This window comes from Diachasma alloeum, unplaced genomic scaffold (assembly GCF_001412515.2).
Source record: "Diachasma alloeum isolate Michigan unplaced genomic scaffold, Dall2.0 Dall_scaffold_00760, whole genome shotgun sequence".
Classification (NCBI taxonomy): domain Eukaryota; kingdom Metazoa; phylum Arthropoda; class Insecta; order Hymenoptera; family Braconidae; genus Diachasma; species Diachasma alloeum.
This window is the reverse complement of record NW_021680890.1, coordinates 253,047-265,176: the sequence shown is the minus strand read 5'-3', so window position 1 is coordinate 265,176 and position 12,130 is coordinate 253,047. Positions and strand designations below refer to the sequence as shown.

At 39.6% G+C, this 12,130-nt stretch overlaps 1 protein-coding gene across 2 annotated transcripts; it reads right to left on the bottom strand.

The window, feature by feature from the left end:
• Positions 1-2,191: 2,191 nt before the first annotated feature.
• On the bottom strand, positions 2,192-7,327 carry LOC107044575 (zinc finger protein 432). 2 transcript variants are annotated; one of them, XM_015266504.1, is made up of 3 exons: positions 3,806-7,327; positions 3,566-3,725; positions 2,192-3,023 (listed from the first exon to the last, which is right to left on the bottom strand). In XM_015266504.1, exons 1-3 carry the CDS (start codon positions 5,278-5,280, stop codon positions 2,334-2,336), a joined length of 2,325 nt encoding a protein of 774 aa, XP_015121990.1. In that variant the 5' UTR covers positions 5,281-7,327; the 3' UTR covers positions 2,192-2,333. The 2 variants fall into 2 exon arrangements, with proteins under 2 accessions (XP_015121990.1, XP_015121991.1); XM_015266505.1 differs by having other exon boundaries at positions 3,566-3,674.
• Positions 7,328-12,130: the final 4,803 nt, after the last annotated feature.

The window sequence follows — 12,130 nt, the reverse complement described above, 5'->3', positions numbered from 1 at the left end:
TATGTGGAGGGGGTTGAGGGGGTGTATGAGAGAGGGGTAAGTGCGTAGAAAATTAGCGCGGATTTTGTTTTGGATTTTTTAGGGCTTTGGGGGGTGGGAGGTGAGAGAATTTTTGAGGATTTGATGAGACCTGAGAATTTAATTTTGTATAGGGACTTTTAGAGGGTGAATGAGGCAAAGTGGGACAGTAGGGAATTTTCTTGTTCAAGGGTCAAATGCGAGAGAATCGGAGGGTCAGGAGAGTAAAACGGGAGAGACTAGCCAAACGATCACTCCACTCGTCTCTCCCAATTAGACCCTCCCCCTGTCTCTCCCGTTTTACCGCCAAGACAGTTTAACTTTTCACTTTTTTGAGAAATAAAGATGGGAAAAAAAATCTCAATTTCGTTCCACTACAAATGAACTCCGTTACATACGAAATTATCTCAAAAACGAGTAGTTTTAGAGAAAAATCTAAAAAGATCTTTTTTGTAGAGGATTAAATTCCCCACAAAAAAGTTCCTCAACATTTTTCTGAAAAATCACTCGTTATAAAAATACAAGTAAAAAAACTATAGAAAAAAAATTCTTTCAATTTCAAACGAGAAATTTACCTTCGGTAGCTCTGCAACTTAAAACTATCTGTAGTCATTCACTATTCGAAATGTTGGCGGGAAATTTATGTGAGGCTTTCTCTCACTCATCCTCACAATTTAATTCATTGCAATTACAACCGAAAAATATCCCCAACTCCATGAAAAAAAATTGAAAAATCCTACTCACTTAATTTTTTCTTTTTTATTTATTTCAATATGTATACTTTTTTCTCCGTTTTTCTCCTCTCTCTCTCCTCCCCCTTTTCATTATAAATTGCAAATGTAGTTCTATCAATAAAAACAAACATTTAATCAAACTTAAAAAAGACAAATGAAGCTTTCTTTTCATCGCTGGTTTCGTTTGAATCTTTAGCCTTTTTTTTCTCGTCTGAAATTCACTTGTGTCACATACTAGAAAAATCTTTTAGTATTTCAATTTTACAATTTAAAAAAAACGGAAAAAGAACAAAGAAAATAAATTTTGACATAAAGTATGTATAATATATATAATAATATATATATATGTAAAACACTAATATATGGTTATTTTTATTTTTTTGTTTCTTTTGTTTGTTTTTTTACTTCTTGTTACAAGCCTTACAGTTAGAATTAGAATATAATATGTATAATTTTTATATATACTCTTGTAATAAAATCGATTACTTGCTTACTCCTTAAGTTGTTTGTTTTATCCTCAAAAGGTTTTTTTATTAATTTTTTCCTTCATTTTTAGTCTATTGTTTTGCTTAGTTTTCATCCCTTCAATTATTATTTTTTCTCATTTTAATTTTCATCATCTAGATATATTAAATATAACTAATTTAGTTCACATTTCAACTGGATGTTGTTGTTAAATTTCCAGGGGCTGATAAACACCTGAGAATAATCCACAATTCTCATGTTATCCTTCAAAATTTTTCGACAATTTTCACATTTCGAGTGATTGATAACAATTTATAATTTACGAATATTTGGTAATTCAAAAGAATTTGATAACTGTAAAAATACTATTTCAAAAATTCGTAACGTACAAATTGGCCGTAACTTGTACATAATTTTCTTCAAATATCTCGAGATCCGCCAGAAATACATAAATTTTTATTCCCACCCTTTTTATAGCTAATTTCAAGAGCTACAAAAAACATCACCACCAAAATTCTCGTATCTCCCCCCAGATCCCCCGATATTTCCAAAAAACTTCTGAACAATATTACCTTCCCCCCAATACCATTCTCAAAGCCCAATGAAAAATTGCCTGAACCCTCGAGATTTGACAGATTCCCTCTTCTCCCAAATTTCAAAAATATGTGCAAGAATCCTGAAATCTCCATCAAACCCCTCCCCCCCCCCCCNCGCCAGAAATACATAAATTTTTATTCCCACCCTTTTTATAGCTAATTTCAAGAGCTACAAAAAACATCACCACCAAAATTCTCGTATCTCCCCCCAGATCCCCCGATATTTCCAAAAAACTTCTGAACAATATTACCTTCCCCCCAATACCATTCTCAAAGCCCAATGAAAAATTGCCTGAACCCTCGAGATTTGACAGATTCCCTCTTCTCCCAAATTTCAAAAATATGTGCAAGAATCCTGAAACCTCCATCAAACCCCCCCCCCCCCCCCCAACCAGTCGCAAATGCATCACCAATTGTAAAATTGTTAGTACAAGAGAAGTGGGTGCATGTATGCAGCATGAGGCTGTGTATTTCGTGCTATTTCATCCTCACAATGTCCAGAATGTCCCCCACCATCGTTTCACATGGTAACATTCAACTGTATCGCTTTTGTGTCCTCATTGCACGCTTGCTGCTGCTGCTGCTGCTGATGCTGTTGTTGTTGTTGCTGCTGCTGATGCTGTTGCACCTGCTGCTGCACCTGTTCTTGCACTTGTTGTTCAATAGTCTGCATTTGAATGGTTTTAGTGTCAACAGTACACGTCTGTTGATTCTGCTGCACCTGGACTTGTACCTGCTGCTGCACCTGCTGCTGCTGCTGCTGTTGTTGTTGTTGGACTTGCTGTTGCTGCTGTTGTACCTGCTGCTGCACAGGCTGCACCTGCTGTACCTGTTGCTGCTGTCCCGACACCTGCACTTGCCCCTGTGCTTGGCTACTCTGCTGTGCAGCTTGTGCAGCAGCCTGCGCAGCCTGTCGCTGCTGTTGCCTGAGTATACTTGGTGGTGGATCCATGTGCTGGCGTTGGTGAAGCAGCAGGTGATTCTTCTGGAAGAATGCCTTGCCACATTTATCACAGATGTGGGATCTTATGTGACAACTGCCGTCACTGTGACGTCTTTGATGCTGGGATAAACCGTGTTTCTGGGCAAAACCACGACCACAATCTGGGCAGAGGTGGGGCTTGGGCTTTGGACCACTGCCTACTGGTGGTGAGGTCTGCGTTCCACTCTGCATGTGGGATACACCTGGTGCACCGATTGGTCCGTTCATCTGGAAGTTTAGGGGTTTGGGATGGTTATTGGTCAAGTTGATTTAATTATTGCAGAGGAATTGGGCTTTTTAATTTTGAATCGAGGCTTTATTTTTAGAGCTTGTCACGAGCTTTTCGTTAATTGTTCGATAAGGAATCGATATAATGAGTAATGAATCCATTAATTAAAATTAATTAATCCCAGGATGACTAGAATAATATTCTGAATTCGTTAAACGATGTAATGATAAATTGTATCTTTCAAAACTCTCAACTTGGAAATTTCAGGCTTAAATGAAGATTTGAAAATCTTATTTCAAAACCTTTGAAATTATTCACTTGAAACTTCTAAAGTCTTCACTTTAAGACCTGTGAAAGTCTCAAAATTGAGATCTCAGTCTCAAATAGTCTTTGAAAATTCTCAACCCAAGTTCTTCAGGCCTCAAACTAAGACTTTCTCAAACCTATAGAAATCGTATATAAATAATTTGAAAGCTAATAATTAAAATAATTAGAAACCTTCTACACCTGTTATAATACCAATTCGAAAAATCAAAATTACCTGATGCGCTCCCGTGGCATTGGGGGTAAGAAAGTGTCCAGGTGTCTGTTGAAAGGCAGCAGCAAGTCCGCAGAGATCAGTAACAAGTGTCCTGTCCCCAGCGTGTAACCTCAAATGCAAAGTAAGTGCTTCCCGATTAGAAAAGCCCAATCCACACTCCCTGTTGGACGATCAACTATTAACCAAAATTTCCGTCGCTCTCGACGGAAATGCCCCCACCCCCCCAGGCCCAATGCTTACCTGCATGTGAGTGACTTGTCATCGGTGTTGGTGGCATTGTGCATCTTGGAGTGTGCAACGAGATCAGCCTTCCTGGGGAAGGCCTCCCCGCAGACAGTGCAGGCGAACGGTGTCTCCCCAGTGTGGAGTCGCATGTGTGCCAGGAGCGTTCTCTTCTGGAGGAATTCTTTGCCACACACTGTGCATGAATGGGGCACCCTTCCATGCAGCCTACCATGATTAACGAGCTCAAACTTTCGTTGAAAGGTAGCACCACAGTCTGGGCAGACAAATGGATGCAAACTCCCGTGGAATCTCGAGTGCATGGTGAGATGATCCTTCTGGGAGAAGGACTCCCCACACTCGGCGCAGACAAATGGCCTCTCCCCAGAGTGAAATTTACTGTGTGTTACCAGATGTCTCTTCAATGGAAAAGCCCTTCCGCACTCCTGACACACAAAGGGCCGCTCTCTGGTGTGAACCCTCGTGTGTGTCACCAGGTGATGCTTCAGTGTGAATGACTTTTTGCACTCTCGACACTGATAAGGTCGCTCAGCGCTGTGAAGAAGGAGATGGGTGTGGAGACAGTGTTTGTGGGCAAAGCTTTTGCCACAGTGCACGCAGATATGTGGCCGCTCACCAGTGTGAACTCTGGCATGAGTGGTGAGATGGTGTTTGAGGAGAAAGGACTTTCCGCATTCTGAGCACGAGTAGGGCCTCTCCTTGGGCACCCTCGCCTGGCTCCCCATGTCCTGCTGCTTCACCTTGGTGTCAATCTGGGTGGTGTTGATGTGGGTCAATACGTGACCAAAGTGTCCACTCTCTGTCTGATTCTGATTGACATTGTTGGTGTTGGCTTGGTTCGATGCAGCAGCAGCTCGTTTCATGAGAATTTCATTGCACTCCTCAGCTGTTAGCTGAATTGGACCAATCGGTGTCATAAAGTGTTTGCTCATTGTGTGTTTGTCGGTTGTGGTGAAGACAAGGGTGTTGGGAAATATTGTTGGCGCTGGGGTTGTGTGTGATGCGTCGCAGTTGCAGCCGCCCTTGTCGCAGGTGAGTGAGAAGACATCGTGATGTTTTTTTGTACGAACGTGGGTGACGTGGGTCGGGTGGGTGTTGTGGGTCTGATTGTGGGCTCCAGTGCTTGTACCACCACCAGCACCAGCCTGCTGCTGGTGGTGCTGTTGTTGCTGCTGCTGCTGCTGTTGTTGTTGTTGCTGCTGTTGTTGCTGCTGCTGCTGCTGCTGGGTGGTCTGACAGTTATCAGTCATCTGAAAGACCTGTCTTCTGTGCCCAGGCTGAGTGGCATTGCCCACTTTGGGCTTGACATCGGCCTGGATCTTCTGACTCGTACCCTGATCCTGATTGTTGTTGACAGCATAATTTATGTTTCCCGTCAAGTCAGACTGGTTGGTGTCTCTGCCTTCATTTGTCGGATTGAATGACCACGCATACCCAAAACCAGTGCCAGCATTGCCAGGTGTTGTGCACATATTGGCCAGGGTTGCGTGATCCTGATCACTCTCGTTAGCCACTGTTAATGTATCTGTATCAAGTATAACCGATTGTTTATTTGTATCATTTGTCGTTATGTCTTCATCCACACCGACAGAGTCAACGACGACTAATTGATCGGTGGGATATATCTTGATGGGCTCTAGGTGGTATATGTAACCGTTGCACTCCAGTATTTCAATGTTGTTGTCGATATTTTGAATAATTTCAATCTCTTCTTTCACTACGGGGGGAGGTGATATTGTTCTCGCATATCGGCGCCCCTTGTCGGGACGCTTTATATGCGATTTATCTTGGGCACTGTTTATTTTGTTAATTATTGTTGATTTTGAGGGAATTTTCGGGGGAATTTTGGTGTTGGTGGGGGGAAAAGCCGGACTAGGCCCAGCTTTTGGGGGAGGGATGATCAGGAGTGGGATTTTTGCATTTGTTGGGGGAAGGGAGGGTGGAAATTGTCAGGGCTAGGAGGGAGTTTCTAACATTTGAGACGGGAGGGGAATTTTTTGGTTTTTTGGGGTTTGGGGACTTTTCGGGGGAGAGGGGGGGAGATATGTATTTTTTAATCGGAAATGTCACTTGAGGCACAGGTTTTTTCTTGGGATGTCAACAATTTCACGTTATTGTTGACTATTTCATGGAATTCTCGCTCAAGATCTTTCTTTATTGATAGAAAGTCGTTTTCCTCCAGGGGATGCTTTAATGTGGTGTCTGATAAATCGTCGATAGACCCTCGGAAATCTCGCTCTTCAGGTTTTAATGGAGGACCTTGATGTTGAGGTTTACAAACAAAACAGCCTTTGCCCACAGGATTTATTCCTCTTCCTGGTTATTGTTGATTTCGAGGGAATTCCTAGCATTTGAGACAAGAGTGGAGGTTTTAAGTTGATTTTTGTGGTGAAATATACTCTTTTCACTGAAAATATCACTTGATGTTCAACTTCTTCCTCGTGATGTCAACAATTGCACGATTATTGTTGCCTATCTCATGGACATTCCAACTCAAGATCTTTCTTTATTGATAGAAAGTCGTTTTCCTCCAGGGGATGCTTTAATGTGGTGTCTGATAAATCGTCGATAGACCCTCGAAAATATCGATCTTCAGCTTTTAATGGAGAATCTTGATGTTGAGGTTTACAAACAAAACAGCCTTTGCCCACAGGATTTATTCCTCTTCCTGGTTATTGTTGATTTCGAGCCAATTTCTAACATTTGAGACAAGAATGGAGATTTTAAATTGATTTTTGTGGTGAAATATACTCTTTTTACTGAAAATATCACTTGATGCTCAACTTTTTCCTCGTGATGTCAACAATTGCACGATTATTGTTGCCTATCTCATGGACATTCCCACTCGAGATCTTTCTTTATTGATAGAAAGTCGTTTTCCTCCAGGGGATGCTTCAATGTGGTGCTTGATAAATCGTCGATAGACCCTCGAAAATGTCGATCTTCAGGTTTTAATGGAGAACCTTGGTGTTGAGGTTTACAAACAAAACAGCCTTTGTCCCCAGGATTTACTCCTCTCCCTGGTGATGTCCAATATTCTGGCGGCAATTTGCTATGGCAGGAGGACCAGCATTTGGGTTTGCCGTTAATATTGGCGAATAACCGATGGTAATAACTGATAATACCACCGAAAATATCAACACTGTCACTGGATTGTCGTGGTAATTGCAATTGTTCTCGTGTTTATCACAATGTCCCCTTGTTTTTCCCTGATTTTTTGGTTTTTGCCACAGGGGGGAAGTGGGGTGGCAGGATCTAGGGGTGGGGGAGGAGAGAGAGGACACACCGCGGCGTCTAACGACACACGGTCAACCCACGGTGGAGAAAAAGACAACCTTATCCACCTACTTGGTAACGCGACACTCCCGCACAAATGCACGATATTGCTGGTGATTTATTGTTATTTGTTATTGTCATAATATGGGGGATGAGGGTGGACGACGTTTCGAGGGACGTGAGAGGCGAAATTTCCGGATTATTTAGTATTTCAGTACGGTCACATACAAAATAAGCCTCATATATCGGCCATTTTATTTGTAAACTACCAAAAAACAATGCTGCCAATGGTACGGAAGATTTTTGGAGGGAGTCGCTGAGGAAGTGGGAGACTGGGGATTTTTTCGGGGGAGATAATGTCCCTAGGAAAAAGAAGGGGCAAAATTAAAGGTGAAATTTTTTTTTTTTTATTCCGAGGTTTTTCAGATTTTTCTTATTTTTTTAGATTTTATGAATAAAAAAGATTTGATGATTTGGAATTTTTATCAAGTTTTGAGGAATTTCGGAAGTTTTTGAGGGACAATCGAGGCTCTTTTTTTTTGGAGAATTTTTTATTTTCTATAATATGTAAAAAATATTTGGTTTTTTCCTCCGAAAAGGGGAATTTCTCTCGAGATTTTTTGAGGAATCGATCGGGATATTATCCACTTCAGAACTCTTCATTATCGATTGTAGGGAATTTTTGCAAAACTGATACAGGTGGCAGCAGGACGTTACTCACTACGTTTGCTGAGGGCATTGGATAAAAAGTGGTCAAATGCATGCTATCCTTGTCTGATCCATTGAAAAGTTGGGCGGTCACCTGGCGGCGCTATTGGTTCGTGAATCGGCCGAAAAACTATCTAAACTGGAGATTTTTGCGGGGGAGAAAATATCCCTAGGAAAAAAGGGCTAAAATTAAAGTTGCAAATGATTTTTTTCAATTTCGGGAGTTTTTCCAGATTTTTCATTTTTTTCTGTTTTATGGAAAAAATTGAGGTCCTTAGCGATATTTTTAGTGATTTTGCTTTTATTGAGGTGTTTGAGACACCTGATGAGGTGAATACAAAATATTGTCGTTTTAGATTTTTCTTTCGTTAGAATTTTCGATTTTTTATTTCTAATATGTAAAACATCAGGATTTTTTTCCTCGTGAAATACTGAGAACAGAAAAGTGGAATTTCTCGGGATTTTTTAAATTTATTTTTTAAATATTTTTTTAAATGGATTGATCATTATATTATCTATTTCAGGAATCTGCATTATGGATGGTGTGATGAATTAATGACAGACTAGCGATTTTTTCGGGAGAAAAAATGTTCCTAGAAATAAGGAGTGGGAAAATTAAAGTTGGGAATTCATAAATCGGAGAATGATGACATTTTTTTTTTAACTTACGGAAAATATTTAAATCTTCGATGTATTTTTTCTGGTATTAATAAAAATTAAGATTGTGGAATATATTTTTTCATGATTTGGAGATGATTTTGATAAATTTAAGATATTTTTCCAATCAATTCCAAGATTTGGAGAATCTTTTTGAGAAGAATTCGCGCTTTTCATTCGTTTTTTTTTGCTAGAAATTTTTATTTTTGATAAAATATAAGACATAAGGGTTTTTTTCCTAATAAAATATCGAAAACGAGAAAGGGAATTTTTCATGATTCATTTATGGATTGGCCGGTAAATTATCTACTACAGAATTCGTTATTATCGATGATGCGCAAACACACTCTTGCTAATTGTATAATTGCATAATTGCAATTAATTTTTTCATCTATTATAAAATCTGTTCGATTTGCTTATTTTTTATAAGGGAAATATTTTCTTTGAGCTACTGTTCGATGATCCATTACCTCTTTGCTAACAATATGCAATTAAATGTAGTGTTACCTAATCAATCAAAATTGAAAAAAAAGTAAAAATACTGAAATGCGAAGATTTTGCGCCATAAATTCTTCACCAAAACAGGCGAAAAAATCTGACGGATAGCCGGAAAAATTTGTGCTTTTTCTAGGAACTGGATGAGACAGTTGACGACTTGAAGATGACCTGAAGAGGATAAATAATTCTCAGAAATGTTCAAAATTACGAGGTGGTTGACAACTGATGGCGGCATCTTGTTTTGATACTCTTCAAAGATGACGGCGCCCCATCTCGTATTTTTAAACATTCTTCAATATTATTCATCCTCTTCAGATGATCCTCACCTCTCTTCATTCTTCTTCTGTAAAATGAACAAACTTTTTAAGCCATCTTTCAGATTTTTCAATCACCTTTTGACTAAAAATTCATGGCGCAAAGGTTTTTCCGCATTTCCGTAGTTTTTTCTCCCCCCCGAGGCCCCTCAATTTTTTTGACAAGTGCGAGGGCTGTCATCACACAAAAAAGATTTAAAAAAATTATTCTAATAATTTATAAATGATTAAATCATAAAAAAATGTTAATGAAAAAATTTCCAGCTAAATTTAAAAAATTCCAAAAAAACGGAGTTCTCGGAAATCAATAGACTTGAAATCAACAATCGACAATAGTCAGGATGAATTTCCAGTTCGTAGAATAATTGATACATTACAAATCGTCCCACCAGGGACCTGAAGGACAACCGATACGCGGGAGGGGAGCAACACTACAGTTGAATTTTGTGATACCCCATGACGGTATCGCCTTTACGCTTGGCTACTTCCATTCCCCCGTCTCTCGTCGTGCCATCTCCCCCCGAAAAATGACAAAAACAATTCGCGTGGCCCCTCGTCGCCGCTCCCGGCGCTGACCCAGAGGAGAAAAACCTCCGGGGGAGGGAGAAAAAATTGTGCTAATTGCGCTTTTGCTATGGTCAGGTGTGAAATTCGTCTAGTCAGAAAGTCGATAATTTCTTCGGTTGCGGGAGGAAAAAAACGGGATTCCGAAAAAAATAGTAAAGCATGAATGGACTTTTGTTCCGAGAGAGAATGTTCGGGCGGCAATCTCAGTATTGGCTTGACGCCAGGAGTAAATTTAGAAAATTCAACAATAGCCTATCAATTTGCGAAACACTCCGTTTTTCGAAATTGCCAAAATTTTGAAATTTTCATTTCTGATTTCTTTGAATTGTTAAAATTTTCATTGAAACATAAAAATTCTACTTTTTAGTCTATCAATTCCAAACCTCTTCGTTTCTCAAAATGTCCAATTTTTCTCCGATTTTATTGAAATATCAATGCACCCTTGGGCTCACACATCAATTAAAAATTTCATTTCCCAGAACGACACATATTTCATATCAAAAAAATCATTATTAACTCCGGGACAACACCCCTCACAGCGTCAACCCATCCCGAAGAAATTTCCTCAATCCATAAAAACGAAAGCCAACGGGTGGCACAAATGATAAACTGTAAAGTCCATCATTCAGGCGAACATACACATCCGAATGATCTCTACCTGTGGGAGAAAAAACGAATCCTCGACGCAGGAACATCCACCGCTAAACCCCGGCGTCCCAAAAAAAACTGACACCTCACTCCTGCACTGAGAGAAAAACAAACACCTTGTCAAACAAATCTTATTTGGGCCAACAAAATCGCTAGTTGAAAATTGCCAAAAAAGAATTTGTTTGGTTCGAATTTGAAAGTCTCAAACATGAATAATTGTTCTGCTTTCGACAGCAACGAAATATTTGGCTCAAGAGGCGAATAATTCGTCACCCCAGACGGTGCCTTTTCAGGATGAAAATATCTCATACAGAGGACAATTTATGAACTAATATTAAATCCCTAAGTTACAAGATTGCTATCATATCATTATTATTGTCTCATTTAAGGGTTCATGTCTTGTCTGTGATTATTAGACAGCCGAAACGAAAAACTAGTATCCCTTGTTTCGCACAAAACAAAGATTTTTCGGGAGCAAAATACCTATGGGAGTATCGAATAACGAAGGAGTAGTGCTAGAAATGACATTTCTTACGTCTACAGAGAATGCAATTTTTTTTCAACTACTAAATCTATTTTTGCGACAAAAATTTTTCATTCCGGCGCACTCTCTGCATGTGTGGCACGAAAAATCTTTTTTTGATAATTTTCAAAAAACTATTTTCTTGGCACAAGTAAGACTTGTTTGAGAACTTTGTCGTTTTTCTCTCAGCGTAAGATAACACCAAAGGCTCGCAGACGCGCGCGCGTAGCGCGCAGCGATTTCTAATAATCTAAAAAATCCTATTTCATGTGCATTAAAATAGTCAAATGAAGTGGAAAAGACATGTTTATTTTATAACTTTTTAATAGTGCCCTTGGAAAAATGATGAAATGTGTTAAACGTTTCAACGAACGGTTTCCAATATTTTCCCATTATTGTCGCAGACAATGAGCCTCTTCCCGCCGTGGATAACTCTGAAATGTTCTCCCAATGAAGTGTTCTCCCGTCACTCTTGAACGGGAAAATACAAGACTGAAAAACGTTATCTTACCCACGTTCACACGAAACGCCTTCACTTATCTGTCCGAAAATGCTGTTCTCGACGGTATTCACCTCTCGACTGAATCATCACCTCTCGCCTCCGTCCCGAACCCGCGTTTTGTACAAGGAATACGTATAATCATTCTCTAATTGAGTCGTTGGAACCGCTAGGCTCATCGGGGAAGAGGGACACCTATCGTTTTATTCTCCCTTTTGATGGATTAACGACTAAAAGAATACCCCGAAATTATAAACGTTGATTCCAACTATTTAAGCGGCGGGCTATTTAGAACTCTCAAAAGTATGTGGAAAAAGTGAAAATTGAAAAAGTTTTTTTTTACACTGAGCCAAAGTGGCAGATCTTGGATTTTTCCAGGGGGAAAGTCGACTTTCGCCAAAATCGAATTTTTTAGCCGGGTGAACGTTGATTCCAACAATTTAAGCGACGGGCTATTCAGAACTCTCAAAAAGATGTAGAAAAAGTGAAAACTGAAAAAGTTTTTTTTTTCAGATTTTCAAAGGGTCACATTTTCGGTTTTTCCAGGGGGAAAGTCGATTTTCACCAAAATCGAACTTTTTAGCCGGGTAAACGTTGATTCCAACTATTTAAGCGACGGGCTAGTCAGAACT

Excerpts from the sequence above, each read along its gene's own strand:
- LOC107044575 (XM_015266504.1), bottom strand. The coding sequence starts at position 5,280 with ATGTGCACAACACCTGGCAATGCTGGCACTGGTTTTGGGTATGCGTGG. Across the intron at positions 3,726-3,805 it reads GACAAGTCACTCACATGCAG|GGAGTGTGGATTGGGCTTTT; the intron begins GTAAGCATTGGG and ends ATCGTCCAACAG. Across the intron at positions 3,024-3,565 it reads ATGCCACGGGAGCGCATCAG|ATGAACGGACCAATCGGTGC; the intron begins GTAATTTTGATT and ends CTAAACTTCCAG.